The sequence below is a fragment of the Atheta coriaria genome, unplaced genomic scaffold (genome assembly GCF_025399875.1).
Source record: "Atheta coriaria isolate IRGN ID8LTWV9N9 unplaced genomic scaffold, Caltech_Dcor_3.1 hic_scaffold_3_pilon, whole genome shotgun sequence".
Lineage (NCBI taxonomy): Eukaryota > Metazoa > Arthropoda > Insecta > Coleoptera > Staphylinidae > Dalotia > Dalotia coriaria.
The window spans coordinates 415,633-435,996 of record NW_027045445.1 but is presented as its reverse complement, the minus strand read 5'-3'; the positions used below and the strand labels follow the sequence as shown (position 1 = coordinate 435,996).

At 32.9% G+C, this 20,364-nt stretch overlaps 2 protein-coding genes across 5 annotated transcripts in view; one reads left to right on the top strand and one right to left on the bottom strand.

The window, feature by feature from the left end:
- Positions 1-4,765, bottom strand: part of LOC135789653 (muscle-specific protein 300 kDa-like) — a 44,068-nt gene extending 39,303 nt beyond the window's left edge. Inside the window, 2 exon segments of the mRNA XM_065299582.1 lie at positions 3,805-3,954; positions 3,957-4,765. Coding sequence (XP_065155654.1) covers positions 3,805-3,954; positions 3,957-4,527 — 721 coding nt within the window. The 5' untranslated portion in view covers positions 4,528-4,765.
- Positions 4,766-8,086: 3,321 nt separating this feature from the next.
- On the top strand, positions 8,087-19,628 carry LOC135789654 (serine/threonine-protein phosphatase 2A 65 kDa regulatory subunit A beta isoform-like). Of its 4 annotated transcripts, none has more exons than XM_065299586.1 (4): positions 8,087-8,402; positions 16,779-16,963; positions 17,040-17,639; positions 17,698-19,628. In XM_065299586.1, exons 2-4 carry the CDS (start codon positions 16,781-16,783, stop codon positions 19,477-19,479), a joined length of 2,565 nt encoding a protein of 854 aa, XP_065155658.1. In that variant the 5' UTR covers positions 8,087-8,402; positions 16,779-16,780; the 3' UTR covers positions 19,480-19,628. The 4 variants fall into 4 exon arrangements, with proteins under 4 accessions (XP_065155658.1, XP_065155657.1, XP_065155656.1 ...); XM_065299585.1 differs by having other exon boundaries at positions 16,771-16,963; XM_065299584.1 differs by lacking the exon at positions 8,087-8,402 and adding an exon at positions 15,128-15,578.
- Positions 19,629-20,364: the final 736 nt, after the last annotated feature.

Genomic DNA, 20,364 nt, shown 5'->3' with positions numbered 1-20,364 from the left:
CAGCTTAAAAACTGAAATAAACTATAAAATATGCAGATTTATGCAAACTTATGTGCATATTGTTTTATTTTTTGACTTTTACTCATATCAATTAACATACAAAACATTCTAAAACGTTCTATATAGTTTGGTTTCATAGGATACACCAAACTTTAGTAGTACTCGTACTTTGCCTACCATAAACTTATAGCATATAAGGCTTTCTGGCAGTTAATTGCAAGCAATGCATATCAGCATATATGCAAATCGTGACTTGATTTGTCCGTCGACTGCACGGTTTTATACCTTTGTTGACCTAAATAAACTACTAGCATTAAATCAACGCCGAGAATTTGTTGTGACAAAACAAAACAAATTTCAAAATTTGAATTTTTAAAACGTGGCTTACATGTATTAATATACAAATAATTATAGTGTTGATGTAATTGTAGGTATGTTAATAGATATGTTTAATCGGTTAATTGAAATCCGTACAACACGCATCTCGATTAGCGTAAATTCCTAAACTGCTTAGAATGCCGACTGCCGAGTATGTTCAATTACGTACTTCACTTTTCGCACTTCGCGTGGCTGTGAGTACGCAATTGGAGAGTCACGTTAAGTGGCATTTCCGTTTGTGCAAATGTATACAATTAAATATAAATATACATTGTGCATTTCAAAATTAAAATTTGTTTATTTTTTCATATCAATACGGATTACGTGTATATTAGCATAACTGTGATTGAATTTGCATATCAACTTTTATCCTTTATTTTATCCTATTTTAGTTCTATTTTTGCGACAAAAAGTTACCTATTTGCTTTTCCAAGCTCAAAATTATTTCTATGTCAAAATTTATAACAATTGGTTTATTGAGATTTACGTGAAAGAGAACAAACACAGAAAAATTCTGAATAATAATATTGGAGAATAGAATGGGAAAAGTCAATTCAACTCAACAAATTATAATTACAACAAAGCTAAATATACTCAATGACAAATACAATATCACATAAAATACAAACGTCAAATGGTAAATTCGCAAGAAATGTTCTGCTAACTCCAACAAAAACAAATCAATAACATCTACTAAAATAGCTATGCAATATGCAAACACTTCATAATAAATCACAAGTAGTAATTAAATATCCAATATTAAAATCACCTTCAAAACTAATTTCTATTACTATTTTATTTATTTATACTAGTTGATGATGTATCTCAACTGCCTCAATAAGAGTATGCATGATCTGTTTTCTTGTTCTCGATTTAAGTAGGAGTACTTGACAAACAAAGCTCTAAAGCTCAAGTTAAGCAAAGAAACGCATGCATATGTCATCACAAACACAGAGCATGATCTCATCTCCTCAAATAAACATAAATATATTTCATCCAGTGACATAAACATTTGCTGTAGAGCACTACAGTAAATTTAGCTGGAATTAATAGCGCTGCATTTGCATAAAGTAAAGTTTAAACCAGTTATCATTATTTGCAGAAATAAACTATTTATAAGTTTTATTAATCAGGATGTTATATGTACATATAGATAGAGTTTTATTTATAAATGTAATAAGAGTAATTTTCATTGTTTAAAAAAAAAATTCTTATCATACTTAATATGAAAACAATGTCTGCATTAAGAAATGAGAAAGTAACCAGGTAATAAAAATATTAATCTGAAAATTCAACATAAAAGACTGTAAAATTGTCGTAAAATCTTATTGTTTAATATGCAGTTTCCAAGAATCAAGAATTGTCAAGAATTGTCATGGTTATTGTTCTATATTTTATATGTTCTGAGAGTTAAAATAAGTATGACACATTACATCCGGAATACTTGCATATCGATGCTAATTAAATTAGTAATAACATAAAATAATAATCAATTTTGTCATCGTATGCGTAATTGGTGTAAAAATAAATTGAGTAAACTTTTCCCATTAAAATAGCACATTTTTGCGGTATATATCTGAGATAAGAAGAATTAATTCGTTATAAATGCTGTTATTAAGTGTATTGCGCATGCGCTCATTCAAATTACGCGCCAGAGCATATCTATAATATAAAAATGTATCGCAAAATCTGTTGGTAAGCAAATAACTCAACAACGCCTAGACCAATTTGGCCAATCACTTTTTTTAAATGTTCGTTAAAGTCCAAGGATGGTTTTTACGGCTCACCGAAAAATTCGAATAATTGCCGGGAAACCCCTAAAAACAGCCTTTTTCTATACGATAAAAGTTGGTATTGAGATTCAATCATAGTTATAGTTGAATAGTTGAATCCGAAATGGCACGTTGAAGTGTATTAGCAAATCATTAATTTCTTTAAAATAAAATTGCGAATCCATTGATAGAATTGATACATACTATGTCTAGAACAAGCGAGTAAATACGAATTACATTTTTATTAAAAACTACCTGGAAGAAGTCACGGGCAAAAACTAGTTACGAAATGAAAAAAAATTTGATTTAATAAATATCACCAGTGCATTCACCGAAATTAATAACCAAAAAGATGAAGATATGATAAATGATAGACACTACAAACAAAATTAAACCAAATTAACGCAAGTTTTATTCTCCGCAATTAAATTTATATCTTTACATATATTTTCAAAGTTTCTGGCCTTTACAACGACCAATATCAAGTAAAGTCACTGAGCTGAAATAATTTTAGTGCTACTCCCATACACACGTGTGAAACAGAATTATTAACCGAATAATTATCACTTAAGTCACTTGAGTTTCTAGAAGTTTGTTGACTTGCTACATTTCAGACCTACAGATTTAGAGATTTAGAGAAATCATTTTTAAACAATTATATAATTTATTTTTATTAAATAAATCAAATTTAATCATCTTTAACATGATTTGATTTATTTACTTTGTGTACTTTGCGTAGTTCTAATAAATTAGGTCTGACACAGTGACGCTGTGCCGATTTGTGTCGATTGTAACTTGTTGTTCATTGCGCCTGCTAGCGTAACACGCCGGGACAAATTTAGTCCGAGGTTAAGTTAACATTGTGCGCGGATCGAAACGATAAAGTGATAATTTGCAAAACACACATACGAACACGCGCCAGAAATGGCTTAAATAAATTGATATCATTTCGGCGGACATTAGTTTGGTTAGGCATTAGTGCCAACCGATTTGGGGAGATTCAATCAAGCCGAAGTTGTTATTCTATCTTATCTTGAATAAATATTTATGCTTGCAATAGATATATGTATTAAAAATTGATCCCATAAAAAAACAAGTTGTAGGAGTCAAAATTCTTTAAATACAACATTTTTATAAAAAAAAGAATTTTCTTTATTTTAGTTTATAAAATAATTATTTAATGCAAATACCTTGTAATATCACTGCAAAACATAATTTTAGTCAGAACAAGTCTCCAAAAATAAGAAAAATGTAAAAAATTGCATTTTCCGCAATTAAATCATCAATTTTTAATTTAAAAAAAGTTTTTGTTGCTAAAATATTGATTGTCTTTATCATAATCTCAAAAACTTCAATTTTATTAACTTAACCTAGAAATATATCAATGTCTTATGAAATATTTAATTATTTTTACGTTATAAACACAATTTTAATTGACCTAATTTCAATTTAAAACCGAATTCAATTTCTTATCAATTAATTAAATTACATAACCAATCAGTCGGCGTTTACGCTTTGAAATTAAAACCTCGTTTATTTATACATCTCTTTCATTAAATTAAACCGTTATAAATAACCATGCATCTCGTAATTCTGCGTGTGAGGTTAAATTAATCGAAAATAAAAAAAATAAATAAATTAAACTTATGCTGACCTCTGATAACACTAATATGTTTGTCATACTCCGAGTGACTGTTGAAATAGCTCGCCGCATTGTTGTGCTGAAAACTCTGCGTCCTATAATCCGAATACCACTCTTGCGACGAATTCCTTCCGGAACTGTCACTATCCCATTCTAATCTCTCCTGGACGGGGTCTTCCTCAGGCTCTCCACTGAGGTAAACCTACTCGTTCCAGGTGAAGATGATTTATTCCCATTTGAAGTCAGACTTAGATTCGGATTATTATCATCATCAACATCTCCAATAGATAATTGGCTTTGACCATATCCGGCATATTGATGACTTTGTTCAAATTGTGTGTGATAGGCAGAATCTAGAACTTCTTCAGAAGGTGTTCTACTTGTGGAAGGTCCTATCCAAGTTGAAGATACGTAATGTTGTTTTACAGGACTGCTACTTCCGCCTTGGACTTTGACAGTAGTAGTTGTGGTAGTAACAGTCCTCAGGACCTTCCTAGTGATTCTTGTTGAAGAAGATTCCGATGATTCTATATCTCTCACATTGGTAGCACGTCTTGTATGAACATGTGTGGAACCACTTGGGGTTGATGCATCACCTGCACCACCCCCAGCGCCTCCACCCCAAATTTGTTCATAGAATTTCACGCGGTCGGAAAGCCGTGGACTGCCTGGTTTAAGCCGCTTGGGAGTCGAAGGTTCCTCCAGCACATTCTTCTTATCACGCTTATCACTCATCGTTTATTATACTTCTTCATATTTTACACAATTCACCCTTACGTCACATGATAAACTATGAAATTTTCAACACATTGCACCACAGATTTAAACCGAAGTTTTCACAAACACATTTTTATATTAAAACCGAAAAGAAAAAAGATATCAAAAGAGAATCTACGTTGTAGTTGGATTGAAGTGATCAACGCGCACCAGCTGGTTGGCGGATACTAATGTGTTGGTCGCTGGTTGCCGGTAGCAGAAACGTAATCAGCGATCGCGACGAACGAAAACAATGTGCGCGCCGCGTGCGCACTCCTCGCTGGAGGAGGAGGAGGAAGGTCGAAACCGGCGGACACGGACGATGGACACTACTTTCTGTTGTTCGTGGAAGTAACACACAAGTACTTTTAATTGTGTCCTTCAAAAACACTTCTTCATAGGCAAGAAAAGAATAAAAAAGAGAAAAATTCGGTGATTTTAAGAGGGTTATAGAGGGAAATTAATTATTATGAAATTATAATGTAATTTGTAATGCGTGAGTGTTATTTTGAGGTTGGAGAATACTTGGGGTTGAAAGGGGAGTGTGGCAGCCACGTGGCGCGCGTGTGGCGGCGCCAATTTATTGATCTTTTCGTGCACAGCCAAACCCTACGTCTTGAAACATGTTCTACGTCGCAGCATAATGCATTTAAAATAGTTTCAGTGGTTCTTTTAATTAAATTCTAAAAAATATATATATAACCTTAAATAATAAAAATTTTAAACTATCCACCAGCAGATGGCGCTGTACTTCACTATAAAACCCTTTTTTTATTTAATATTTTCTATTACATATTCTGAAATTTATCCATATGATTATGTTTAACTTGTTTAACATGTTACTCTACGTATTATATGTTGTAAGTTGTAGATAAACGAATGTTACGTAAATGTCGTCATGATGACACAACGATGACACTGACAACACGACTAAACTCTGAAAAACTCAAAATTTACAGAGTTGTTTAGTTTAGACTCGTTGAAGTAGTAGGTTTAATTTATAACTGTAGTATATATAATGTACTCGTTCTAGTGCTAGTTGTATTTTATTTATGTGTGTTTCTATTGCATTTGAACTATTCACATATTGTGAGTGTATTGTTGTGTTGGTTGCGTTCGACCTTGTCCTGCTCGACAACCGAACAGCGGCGAGTCTCAGTTACCCAATGACCCTGCACGTACGCAGGACGCACGAACTCGACCGAATTCTACTCTCTTCTCTTCTTTTTTTATTCTGTTTTGCTTTTAAGCAAAGAGTACGCAGGTTAATATTTTTCATTGTTGGTTTATTAAAGTGTACGTAGTTTATACGCAATTGTGATTTTTAACTGTGTGGATGTAAGGTGAATTTGTTTCTTTGGCAGAGTATTTTATTTCAACTCTAACCTAACCTAATTTAATCTAACCTAACTTCGAAGTTACCTCTTCATGTCGAAAAATAAAACGATTTTATAACTAATTTAAGTTAATGTTTATTGGCAGCTGCATTCATTCTCATTGCACCTGACAAACTACAACAGATATAATCAACGAACGGTAAAATACCGAAAATGCAAGGGGCGTTAAACACCTGTTGATTTTATTGCCAAAAATGTGTTCCACTTTTTTTTAATTTTAATAGAATAGATATAATATCAAAACTTTTAACTTTTTTACTGCTAATTAAACTTGATATTTTATTACTTTTAAAAATCGCAATTTATCATTTTTAAATGTTTTAAATTAAATTGAAGAAAGTTTCGACTTATAAGTTTATTTTTTAAAGTTAATTGTTTCGTTTTTCCGCACTCTGCACATTGCTAATATCCATATCTGCAGTTCGCTACAAAACTACAATTAATTATAAAACATGCACTTGTTACAGACGTAAACAACGCATTATAATCGACGTATTTAGAGCGCATTAAACAGTAAGCGAGCAACTAACTACGAGTATATTCTTCGCGACATTCGTTTATCGGTAATTCGAAATGCAGCTCAATTAAGTTAACTAAATTGACGTCATTAATCAAGGCGACACGCCACCGATTAACCATCGTGCTTTTTTTCTCTCTTTAGTTAAGTTTATAAATGTGTTCAACACGGAAATATTGTATATTACACATTCTATTGTAATAGATTAATATTTTCGCTTTATATGTTTAGATTATGTTTGGGTTATTAGCGCGTGATAAAAATTATTGGTGCATGAGCATTTTTTTAACATAAATTTTAAGAAAATAATAATATAACTACCCGCCAGATGTCGTAACTTTCAATTATGTGATTTTAATATTTCGCACAAATTATTTTTCAAACTACAAGCAGTTTCAAGTTACAAAACGCAGTCAAAGAAAACGCGACTCAAACCCCCAGATGAATTAGCAACACAAACAATCATAACAACAAAAGAGAAAGGTTAAAAAATCTCGGCTATTGCGATCAGTCTCCCCTCGGTTGCCGGTGGCAACCCCATTGTTGCTATGACAACGCCAAACAAACTCCAGCTACTACATAGTTACAACTTAAACTTTTCAAACAGAAATATAACTCAAGCCATTACAGTTATTCCAGTAAAATAAAGTAATAGTCAATAACAGAAACCGACAGTCTATATTATGTTTACACGCTCGATTAATATTTACTGCGGTTTAATCTCTCAGGCGCCGGTGCAATCAGTTAATACCGGCATAGCAGGTAATTCAGGCTACGCGACAATTCATAAAACCATTGGATTTACACTTGAATTAAAAATACTATTACGTCATCGATGTTTGCAAGTGTTGTATCGGCGCCAGCCGCGAATTAAAACGACCTCGCTTTATGCAAATTCAAAGTGAAGTACATCATGAAGTCATCGTATCAATGGTCAGTATATACATACACGTAAACAACCTCAACATTAACATTAACATTAACATTAAAATTGCACCTACATCTTTTTTACGACAGAAAAACACATTCTGATAATAATTAAACTGCATTCGGACATAGTTCAGCTATGTTCTTGAGACGTTAATTATCGCATTAAATGTTAACTTTTAAGTCATTGATGAATAAATAATTAATCAATAGTAGTACGTAGTAAATTATTAATTTATAAATGTCAATATGTATAAATAAGTAAGCATAGATTTACGTAAATGAAAACCATTTGACCTTTGTTAATAAATTTAAATATTTACAAACAAATTTGTAGGAAAACAGAACAAGAAATTAATGTTCAATATCAGCGCCATCTGATTATAGTGACACAAACTAAATACAGTTGTATAATGAGTCAAAGTCAATGTCAACTGTTATAAATCATGAATAACCGCGTAAAATTGATTTTCCTGCTAGAATGATCGATTTTCCAATTTTCATCGGTATTTTTTCATACGTCTCGACGTCGACGTCGCTTGAATCCATGCGATATTAATGAGCATGAAAGCGATGCCAACGCCGTCGATTACGTGGGCACCAGCGACCGCGATCGTCGCCGTGAGCAAAACAATCGACATCGTCCACGTAGCTATACGATACCTATGGCGTATTCCTCCAAAAGCGAGCGTTTCCTCACGTGCATGTTGACGGACAGAAACATGCACGAATAAATGTACAAATACGAAAACGATTCGGCCGACATTGCGGCGTGTTCGGCTTATCGCAGCCTCAGAACCTTCAGAACGCGACGAAATGTAGACGTAACGTTATGTAAAAACGAAGAAACTTTCAAACTGAACTTTCAAACAATAAGACGCTTTTATACAAGTCAGTGTAAGTGACGACGTTGATGGACATGGTTGAAAATTATGTTATTAAAAGTTTTATTGAATTAAGCAGTAATGTAGCATGTGATTTAAAGGATTAAAGTGTTATTTCTACTTGTTAGGGTAAGTTGGCTTAGTTTAAGTATAAAAAATATAAATTTACGTGCTTAAAGTTATAATTTTATGCATTAATCAGTAAAACAAGCTTAAAACAATATTTTTATGATTACTTTCTATTAACTTGCAAGAATACTCTCAAACTTAATTTTTTTAATAACATGTTAAACACTAACATTTTACTACAATACTAAAAATTTAACTTTTTCACACGTTGCTCTTAGCAACCACTAACAAGCATTTACTCTTTTTTACTTATTTTTAAATTTTACTAGTTTGCTATACTTATGTATCACTGGCATTCGGAAAATTTTCATTTTACACATAATGTACAATTCAATTGTTTTTCGAACAAAATTGGTAAATAATGGATCAAGTTATGCACGCACAATTACCTGCCGATCATTTTCATTTCGCCGCCATCCTACACACCACGCGATAAAATATAGCAAAACAAGATTTATGACACAGTGAAATTAAAGTGTTGACTGTCGATGAATCACTGACCTACTGTAGGTTTTACTCTTTCTTTCTTTTCTACGCTTTGCAAATTGTATTATTTTACATCATAGTTCTGGGATATCGATTGGGTACGTACTAAATTACTGAAACCTAAAGTTACAGTTGCGGAAAGCAGCCATATATGTGTCAGCAATGACAAAAATAAATATATGGTAGTATAATTTTATAAATATTATAAACTAACTTGTGCCCGCAACTTCGTTCCGGTGTTTAATAAAAATGTAATTCGTTTTTACTCTCTTATTCAAGACATAGTACTCGTATGTGTCAATTCTATCATTAAGATTCGCAATTTTATTTTAAAGAAATTAATTATATAAAGAATTGCTAATAATGCTCTTCAGCGCGTCATATCGGATTCAACTATTTAACTATAACTATGATTAAATCTCATTGCCAAATTATATCTTATTGAAAAGAGCTGTCTTTAGGGTTTTCCCGGCAATTATTCTAGTTTTTCTTGCCGTAAAAACCATCCTTGAACTTTAATAAACATTTAAAAAAAGAATTGGCCAAATTGGTCTAGGCGTTTTTGAGTTATGCGCTTACTAACAGATTTTTCGATTCATTTTTATATTATAGATATATGTATATGAATAATATTTTTAGGTTATAATTTACAATACACGATTTTTTTCTATAAAAAACAGAAAATTAAATTTTGAAACACACTGTATATTTTTATAAATAAAATCCATTGCGTGTTTAAAGTTGACTGGAGTAAAATGATAATAGTGACGTCACGGATAGCGTGCCGCTATTTTCGGCGAAAAAAACAACTAAAAAACTCTTCCTGCTATTCCTATACGAGTACATTTCAGTCTACTCGTAGGCATAATTTTCTATTTTGTCTCTATAGTTAGTCCGTTCGTCTGCATCTCTACATATTGGTTTGCGTGCGTAGCTGCAATAATCTCAGCGCACGCGTAACGAATCGGCGTGGCATGCGAATAGGTCGAAAGTCAAAGAATGTTTATTGCCCTCGTGCATAAATGTTAGATGTATACCGACTATCAAAAAACGAAAGAAGCGAATAGTAGGCTAGTAGTGGATTTAAATATAAGGAAATAAAATTTTGGTTTCGAATCAATATTTATACATAGGTTTAGGAATAGGTTAAAAATAGGGCTGAACTTTTAACTTTTGCCATTTTACAATAATGCGGCAAACGCAATATTGGCAATTGTAGTTTATATTTAGATAATATTATTAAAATAATTGCAATTTTTGTAAGTTTTTAGTCAAAACAAAAAGTTAACTAAGAGAGAAAATTTATGGAAATTTTGTGAGTAAAATAATACATATTTACTTTTTTATTTTAACGCAGCGCAACTTTCAACATTCAACATAAATAGGTAAACAACTAACTGATAACAAACAATCCGCCGTGTAAAACCGCGAGAGTTCACATGTACACCACTGTTTCAATTTAATTCAATATGCGCTCACTAACACCAACAAACAGAAATTTAATGCAAAAAGTGCATTCTACTGCCATCTCGTAGAAAGTAGAAACTAGAGAGGTAGATTTATCAAAAGTATAACCTCACGCAGATATGACTATCACCATTCAACACTGATAAAAATCATGATATCAATACGCAACTTTCTAGTAAACAAACAAAACTAACGCAAAATGAAACACGCTTCAATCCTACTTTAATGCAAATAAATGCATTGTATTGCCATCTATAGTCATATTAGTTAACTACATTAAAATATTGTGGGTATAACTCTTACGTTCACGAAAGCTGCATTTAATTCAATGCAAGTTCACTAACTTCAACAAATTATATCTAATCATTTATACAAATTGCAGTCTGCAAGACAAAACAACGTGATTTGTTATTCATTGTTATTCTCTATCACAACATTTATACCAATGAAGATTTTATCCAAATATTGAATTCATGTCTGCGAATTTTCCGCTAGCAAATAATCACGACGTTCCGTTTAATTTTAGACTCAGTCGAAATAATGAACCTCGCCGTCTGCTAATTTTAGCATTAATTTTCGCACTAATTTTATGTTTTAAGCAGATACCAGCCAAGAAACTATTCGAACTAAACGCTAACTAACGTCAAACAAGCAGTATTAGATACCGTGGAAATAAGCATAACCAGTAATTCAAAATTTAAAACAATTACAAACGTTGCCAAAAAGGCCACAGAAATAAAAGAAAATGCCAATGTTAATACAAAAGAATGCCAAAATGCTTTCTAATTATTTATAGTTAAAGGACACTTACAAGTTGTTTAGACATATTTCTGGCATGTTTAATGATGTACACTCGCGTGTGAAAATTGTAAAGTGTATCGATTCTAATTGCAATTGACAAGCGATTAGATATTACCAATTTGTGGCTGACTACAAACTCGTAACATATGCAAAGCCCCTATAGCTTGAAAGGCAGTGTCAAAATCAATTTAGAAACTCATCAACTAAACATTTCTCAGTTGGTTCTTGGGCGCACCATGTGGAAACGTCTGAACTTGGAGATCAAAGCCATCAAAGTGAAAATTGTGTGAAATTTTTACGAGCGAATGAATTTTGTGTGTTGGTGCGCATAAATTAGGCAACTAACTTTGCATGAGTGTAATTAGTTGCATAATATGTGAAAATAGCTTTCAACATAAAGGTAAAAATGAGTGGTCTAGAACACAACACGAAATCATTCATAAAATAAAAGATTACGACGAATAAATTTAAGAAACATAACTATTTTTCACAAATCACTTCCGTAAATAATATTTCGGGTATTTACGATGTATTTACAGCCTATAACCCGAATATTACGAAATTTACAGGCTGCTGCAAATCAAAACAATGAAGCAATGTTAAATTTACGCTTTTCATTGTCATGGAGATGAGTTTCGTAGACTGAAAGCAGTTTGTGGTTTACAAAGTTTTCACACCCGCTGGGAATTGACGGGGAAATGGCGCAACATGTCATTTTTTCGAAATAGCGATTAAACAAACAAACAGTCGTAAAATTCGGTGTTGATTTTCGTTTAATGGACGCGGCTCGACGTTGAAAACGGTGACGAGTTGCAATGATTCGACGCTACACAGATTTCAACGCCGAGCAGACGTCTTGTCTGTGGGAAATGTACACAAATGTAAGAACATTCATATAATTTAGTTCACAAAAGCAGATTTTATACAAAAAATTCAATGAATTTTTCACAATATTCTGTGATTTATGCTTGATTTAGCACAGGTAGAGACATCTATCGATAAATTTAATAACCTTTTTCAAATATAATTTCTACTAGCTGACCTGGCAAACTTCGTACCACCTTATTTATTTTTTATTAATTTAAACTTTATTACACAAAAAATAATATTGTACAAAAGGCGGGCTTAATGCCGTAAGGCATTCTCTGCCAGTCACATCGCTAGCGACCCGCCCCGGCTTCGCACGGAAGTAAAAAACCGCATCAAAATCCGTTGCGTAGTTTCAAAGATTTAAACATACAAAGGGACAGACAGAGAAAGCGACTTTCCTTCTCCAAACAAAAACATCAACCGATCAACTTCAACCCACACGTACACACATACACATGTCTATGCTTGGGGGGGGGGGCAAAATTAATGTATATTTTTCAATCTTTCTGAGACATTTTCCTAATATTTTTTCCGTAAGAACCTTCTACAGAGTATTAGGAAACTACAAAAAAAAATTAGCCAAATCGGTCTAGCCGTTTTCATTTTTATATATTAAGATTATCAAATAACTATTTAATATGCGATAAATGCGGAATAAATTCGTGAAATTTTGTACATTTAAGTTCAAAATATTTTATTTTTAAAACACTTTTATTTATTTAATCTGTAGACTCAACAATTGAAAGTATCTGAATGATGAGATTTACACTAAAACAATCAGAAATTCCCTATAAACACCAAGTCTGCGAAGTTATACTTTATACATCAAAGACATGCATGAAATGCGATGTGAAAAGTAAATGTGAACAACCTCGCTGAAAAATAATCACAGTTATTTTCACACTGCCCATCGTTGCACACACGAATTCAGAAACGCACACCACGACGGCTTACAACAGGCAGGCATATTTATAATTTACACTGGTTTTGAACTTTAGATGCTGCAAACTGGCCGGAAGTTATCATAATAAAAGATTTTAAAGACCAAAAAATGTTTAAACATGAAAAAGCATTGAACTTTTAGCAAATTTTTAAACAAATAAATTGTAGTTTATAAATATGAGTTTATTAAATGTCAATAAGTATTTATAATGATAAATAGTTACGCTGAAGTAAACTAGTAGAGTTTAAAATAAATATGGCTTCGTTGACTATTTAAAGCTACCGATAACCAATTTCCATACATTACTATTGATATATAAATTCCATAGATTATAGAAAGAGATAAGATGCAAGGTAATGCGACAATTTTGTACTTTCCGCTACTTTACTTAACTTTTACCTGATTAGTTAGCATAATTATCAAGTACGAGTAAGTTTTGACGACTGGTAGATAATTAATTAATTAATTAATTATGTATAAGTTAAATAAATTAATCTACTTGCTGTTGAAAGTAATATATACAAATATAACAACTTAATCAAATGTCAATCAAACTAAATAAAGAATGAAACAGGTTTATTTATACAGAATGAAACAAAAAAGCTCAATGTTAATCGACTACAATTTAATTTAAGTGTAGGAGTTTCTTTAAAGAATTACTAACTGTTCAAAAAAGGAATGTTTAAATATAAAATGATGTTGTAAATACTCAGACTTTTCAAATTGCATATAATTGCGTATTTTGAGATTAATTTTATTCTACGCGTGGTTTTGGTAATAATTTCACTTTGAAATGCATTTTATCCCTCTTAACATAGAGGGCACTAGTAAAAATCATAACCTTAACCTTACTTTTGTTCTACACATTATACCAATATTAAAATATTAAAATCTATGGATTTGTTTATTACTCTTGCACAATTCCTGCAATCCTTGTTAGAACTTGTTAGTAACCACGAGTATGTAATTATATGCACCATGTCATCCTGTGCCATCTAATAAACATCCTACGTAGGTAATATCATACATATGCGAACATGAGCAATCGCATGCGGTGATTTCCAAACACAAAACGTCTATTCATAAATGTGTGCTGTTTTCGTGTGTTGTGTTCCTATATGCATATTAGCACGTTAACGCTGATTGAGTCAGCAAGCAGCTCGCGGCGTACTTTTCTCTCTTTCGCTTTAAATGGGTTTGGTTAATGGCATTGACGGCTTGACAGCATGACGACCTGTGCGATATTTGGTTTAATTAACAATACTTGTTCGACACAATCACGTATCGAACAAGTGATACTACCTAATACTAAGTGTAAATATAACCTGGACTAGACAACAAGATATGTTAGAAAGAAACGTCATTAGTAGTATTTGTGTCATTATTTTGGCAGTTGACAATGTATACACTTATATTTTCCGCTTTGAGCGTTCTCTAGTGAGGTAAAGCTAAACTTTTATAATAATCTATAATATAAAAATGAATAGCAAAATCTGTTGGTAAGCGCATAATTCAACAACGCCTAGACCAATTTGATCAATTCTTTCTTTTTAAATGTTCGTTAAATTCCAAGGATGGTTTTTACGGCAAGAAAAATTCGAATAATTGCCGAGAAAACCCTAAAGGCAGCACTTTTCTATAGGATAAAAGTTGGCATTGAGATTCAATCATAGTTATAATTAAATAGTTGAATCCGAGATGGCGCGCTAAAGTGCATTATTAGTAATTCTTTATATAATTAATTTCTTTAAAATAAAATTGCGAATCTTATTGATAGAATTGACACATACTATGTTTAGAACAAGAGAGTAAAAACGAGTTACATTTATATTAAACACTACCGGGACGAAGTCGCGGGCAAAAGCTTGTTTAGATAATAAATATCTTAATACGGTGTAAGGACTATATATTTGACAATTATATACTTTACATGAAATAATAAAACCCAAAATTGAATAGAATTATATTTTGGGTGCGGATGATGACTACAATGTGTAATTGTAATAATCCGACAGGTGAAAACACGTCATTTAAAAACAATTTCAATAACAATAGACAAAAACAAAGTAAATATTCTAAATTTCAACTGCAATAGCAATATATATTTGAATATCAACACTTATACATAATGTTTAATTGACTGTATCGATTTCGATCGCATTACGTGAGATCACATGACGCGTTAGTTTTGCGCGTTCCATTCGAATAGTTGAAATCATTCGCGCCGCCATCGCCACACGAAATTGATGTTTGACTATTTGTCTACAACTAACTATACACGTACACGTAGACCACAAAGTTGTTGCCACATTCGGCGAATCGTGCAAAGCTGTTCCAAGTCGGTTGTTAGTCGAAGTCAAAGTCGCAGGCAAACCAACCGTTCGGCGATGATGCGATGATGGCGCACGACAGCAATGACAATTGCGTGTAACTAACCGGGCGTGCTTCCACATCACATCACATAACTTACTTGGAAACTTACTCAGCATAAGTGCAGTGAAATTTTAGAAACAGATTTGAACACGTTCGTTATAAAAGTGTAAAAATATCAAAACCTGTTTGCTTGGTATGCCTATGAGTTGACATCATACATATTATACAACATACAAGTAAGTTTTAGGTTACAAACACTTTACATAACCTTAAATTTGAGCTGAAGAATACGTCAAGTGACATATGTCAAAGAAAACCAATTGTCACGTGTCAATAATCACTTGTTTTTGTTGTTACTAAGCCAATCAATTAATTTTCCACTCGTTGAAAACTAGTTCAACAGATTATTACTTAACTATATACTAGTACTTAGTACTTTTCCAAGTTTCCATGCGTCCACGTGTTACTCGTTTGGCGGTTCGCATGATCACTTTGATTACTTAGTTAGTTATTACTTTGTAATTGGGATGTCAGTTTAGTCACGTTACGCATGCACAAAAATTACCGCTAGAAGTCAAACGAAAATAAAAATGAAAACGCGTGTAGTAAGTAATATTTATAAAACGAGTGTAGCAAATTATAAATTTTTAGTTTTTTTTAGGTGTGGACACACAGATAAAATTCGATTAAGCAACGTATACGTAATTTTATTTCTCGGTTTCGGTTGAAATGCTGGTTCAGCTTGTTCTGCTGGTGTGTATCGCATGAGTATTCGTGAATAAATGTTTGAATGCTCATAAAGCGTTGAAAACCAATGTCCTTGACATCGTTTTATACGCTATGGTTTTGCATTAGCTTTAGTTTTCACTTTTGTGATCAAATTTTAAAAAAATATATTTTTTATTATTTTTGAGAAATTTTTGGAAAAATATAATTTTATTTTACATAATTTTGAAATAAAATTTTGTGATTCATGAAAGATTATGTAAAATTTTTAAAAATCCTGTTTTATGCGAGTTTTTGCTGTTCATTATTTCTTTTCGGTATTTCCACCCACGACACAAGATATATTGACCATGACTGTCCATAACAGAGAGATAATTAACGCTCCACGTAAAATATCACCAATAAACCGCAATTAAACATAATAAAGCCAAAACAAATGAACAAATACACGCTGGGCATTTCAAAAGTGTTTTGTTCACGCAGGTATTCAATGTTTCTCGACACGAAATTCTATATTTCTCCTGCCTGCGTCCGTCGCCAGCGCGGCGTTATCTAATCTCCAGTGCCTTGCTTCCATTCATTATCGCCGCGCAATCGCCGCCATCGTGTTTGCGTTTATCATTATATCAATGTTATTAATAAAATTGTAAAATACGCGCTCGCGTTGCGCCTGCGAGTGTTATTGCGTTAATGACATGACAGTGTTCCAGCCATGGAAGCCGCCGACTCATCGCCACCTCAATGCGACACAACCGCAAGCAAAACGGAAGAAAAAGATGTCCACGAAGATAATGAAGAGGAGGATGGTGAATACACCAACGTCATTGACGAATCACCCGAGTTCCAAGAGATTATTGCACAGTTTAGGTGTAAACCGGAGCAGCTGGATGTACAGGTATGAGAAAAAAACAAAATGGCGTCGGATGATTGTATAAGTGATAACGATGTGTGATTGACACTGAATATTTTAGAGTATAAGTCTGGATTTACGCAATGGACCAGCCCTAAGAACATTTTTGACATTAATGTTGGCGTCGATTAGGAACCAGCCGGATGATGATACTCTCAAGAATTTTCTAACCTATGTGATGCATGATTTTGTAACGCTGGACGATTTCGACATCAAGTTTCAATTAGTCATAACACTCCAGGAGTTCATGCCAAGATTATACAGTAAAAAGACGTCGTTGATACTAATTGATCTTTGTGAGCAATTATTACTACCAGAAGATAGACTTATCAAAGAAGAAGCGTGTAAATTGACAGCCATATTGCTGGAATTGTTAGATGAAGATGGCGTCGCTGAGTTTTTAAAAGTCGTGCGCAAAATCTACGAAAATGAGTGGAATCGTTGTACTGGCATTGATTTAATGGCGATTTGTTTCTATAAACTTCCCGAAGCAACACAAAAAGAATTCCGCACGGAGTTTACAACATTGATGAATGATGATTCAACTTTAGCGAAAGCAGCAATGGCGCGGAATTATTGGAAAATTGTTCAACACTATCAAAAAGAATGGGTCGAAACTGAAGCAATTGAAACGTTACAACAATTAGTTGATGATATACAGGTAACATAACCTAAATTTTACTTTAAAGGCCTTATAACCATAAAAATTATATTTACAGGTTCCTGTAAGAATCCACGCTGTTGAAACAGCAATAACCATCGCTAGTTTAATCGAAGAAGATCTTATCGATAAACACCTCTCCACCATCTTTGAAAAACTCGCCCACGATAACTCTTGGAAAGTCCGGCTGGAAGTTGCCGCACGTATAGCGGACATTCAGAAAGCAGTCCGACCAAAGATGGCGCGCATGTTAATCATCACTCTTCTGAAAGCACTTAGTATTGATCGTGAAACCATCGTCAAAAAATGTCTTGCACACAACATTATCGACGTTGTAATACAATTTAAAGAAACAACGGACTTAGACCTCACGGATATATTTGAGGTTATCAACGAACTTAACAAAGATTGCAATGATGAGGTTAAGAACAACTTGATGAATGTTTTAATGGATTGTGCTTCGGTTCTTACAATGGAAGAATGCAAAATACACTTGTTACCTTTGATGAAAAACACTTTAATGTGTCAAAATATCACAGGCTTGTCCAAAGTCCACGAACAATGTGTACTGAACATCAACAAATTAATTACCGTCTTGGGTTATGAAGTAATGCAGGAAGAAATCGAGAAATTCATCTTTGGAGTTTTATCTGCTGATAGTCAATGGAGAACTAGAAGAAGATTAGTAATGACCTTGAATATTCTTGCACTAACTGCAAGTGAAGAATATTTCACAAAGATTTGTTTGTCTTTCTATAAGAAGATGTTGAATGATTCTTGCCACGCAGTGAGAAGGATAGTGCCAATGATACTTCCGGTGTTAACCGGAAGATTTGGATTCGATTGGGGAATGAAAAATATTTTAAGTTATATCTTCAGTTTTTACGATCATCCAACATCTTCGCAACGTTTATTAGTACTATATTCTATTGAAGAACTTGTAGATCCGAGTTTGATCAATATTTCCGGATCAAAGTTCGAGCAGAAAAGTTTTTTAAGTCATTCTATGAACAAGGATCATCTCTACAAAGTTTTCTCTTTGAACGAGATGTTAAAGTACAAATTGGATCAACTAGAGCTTAATTTTGACGATGACGAAGAAGATAATGTAATGAGTAGTGATTTAGTGTTTTATGGTGAAGATATGGCGGAGGAATTTGCAGAATTTGAAGTCCCATCACAGAATGTAATGGAGTTGTTGACTTTTGTTATAAAACATATTATTCCTATTCTAGCCAAGTGTCTCAGTGATAATGTTATTAATGTTATTAATAGAGCATTGAATACCTTTAAAATGGTCATGAATTTGCACAAGAAGATAACAAAAGAGTTCCAGCAGGATGTTTTTAAGGATATTTTGGATACTTTTAACAAAGAAAGTAGAAAGAGTATAGAAAGTAATATTTTGCATAAGTTAACTGAAGTTGATGGACACATGGAAGAGAAAATTGATCATCCAGTGCGCGGGCAAGATTTTGAGTCGAATGTCCGGTTTGAAGACGCAATGGAAGGTTCTTTTGATGGTGATGAAGTAAAACCACTTAATACCGATGAAGTATTGAAAGCTTTCGAAGAATTTGACATTCCCGATGATTTCAGGGATAGAAACAAAAATTTATTCGATTCGAGTGAAGATTTTCAGGAAGATACAGTGGACAGTTCAGAAGACAAAATGGCCGACAATAATAACGCCAAGAGTGAGAGCAGTGACAAAAATGAAAACAATGACAATGAAGTTGAGAAACATTTACTGGACGATGTAGATATGAATTTGTTTGACCAAAAAAAGACAGTTCTAGAGGTTTATAGTGATCCAAACAGCGATGCCATCGATATTTAATTTATTTTACTAGTGTAAAATGTTTAAATAATTATTAAAATAATGTATAGGAAGAATTATATGTTACCAATTTTAGATTTTGTTGTTCATACAGTTTTAAATTATTGTATAGTTCCTAATAAAAAGCAAACAAGTACAAATTGTACAAATTTTAGGTTTATGCAACATAACCTCAATTTTTAGCTACAATTTATAATACTTAAAATATCATTAGCAAAATTATTGATGATAAATGGAAAGCGTCATGCATGTTGGCAGGAGAATATTTTTTAGCGCAATATTTTGGCACTTCCTATTTTCGATAATGTTGAAAAACCGAGAGTGAATTATAAAAGCCAGCGGCGAAAAAAACACAAACATCGGCACATTTTAGGCACGCACTCGCACTACGTCCGGCTAAAAATAAGTTTGCGGTCGAGCGTCGCAGTCAATGGGTTAGAATATTTATAAAAATAGCATCGACGACGACAACTATTAAGATACGCATCGAATATTCCACCGGGAAATATTTCAGCGACGAGTATTTTCAGAAATTTATACAAACACCAATTTTATACAATTGTTATTTAAAAAGTATTTATTTGAGGTTATAACAGCATATGTATGAGGTTAAGCGTATGAATATTACAATGTTGGTAACATTAACCTAAAATTAGTATTGTAATGACCGCCATGTAATTTTTATGACCATTTCTAAACCTTAATAAAATTATACATGCGTGCAATACTCGTGTTTCAATACAAAAACATCGCTCAAATCAAAGTGTTAAACTTTTAGTGAGTGAAAATTGAAGTGCCGCTAATTTTAGCACGACGTATTTTAGCGTACTGTGAATAGTAACCGACCACGCGATTCGAGAACCGCGGTTATGTTATGTTATACTT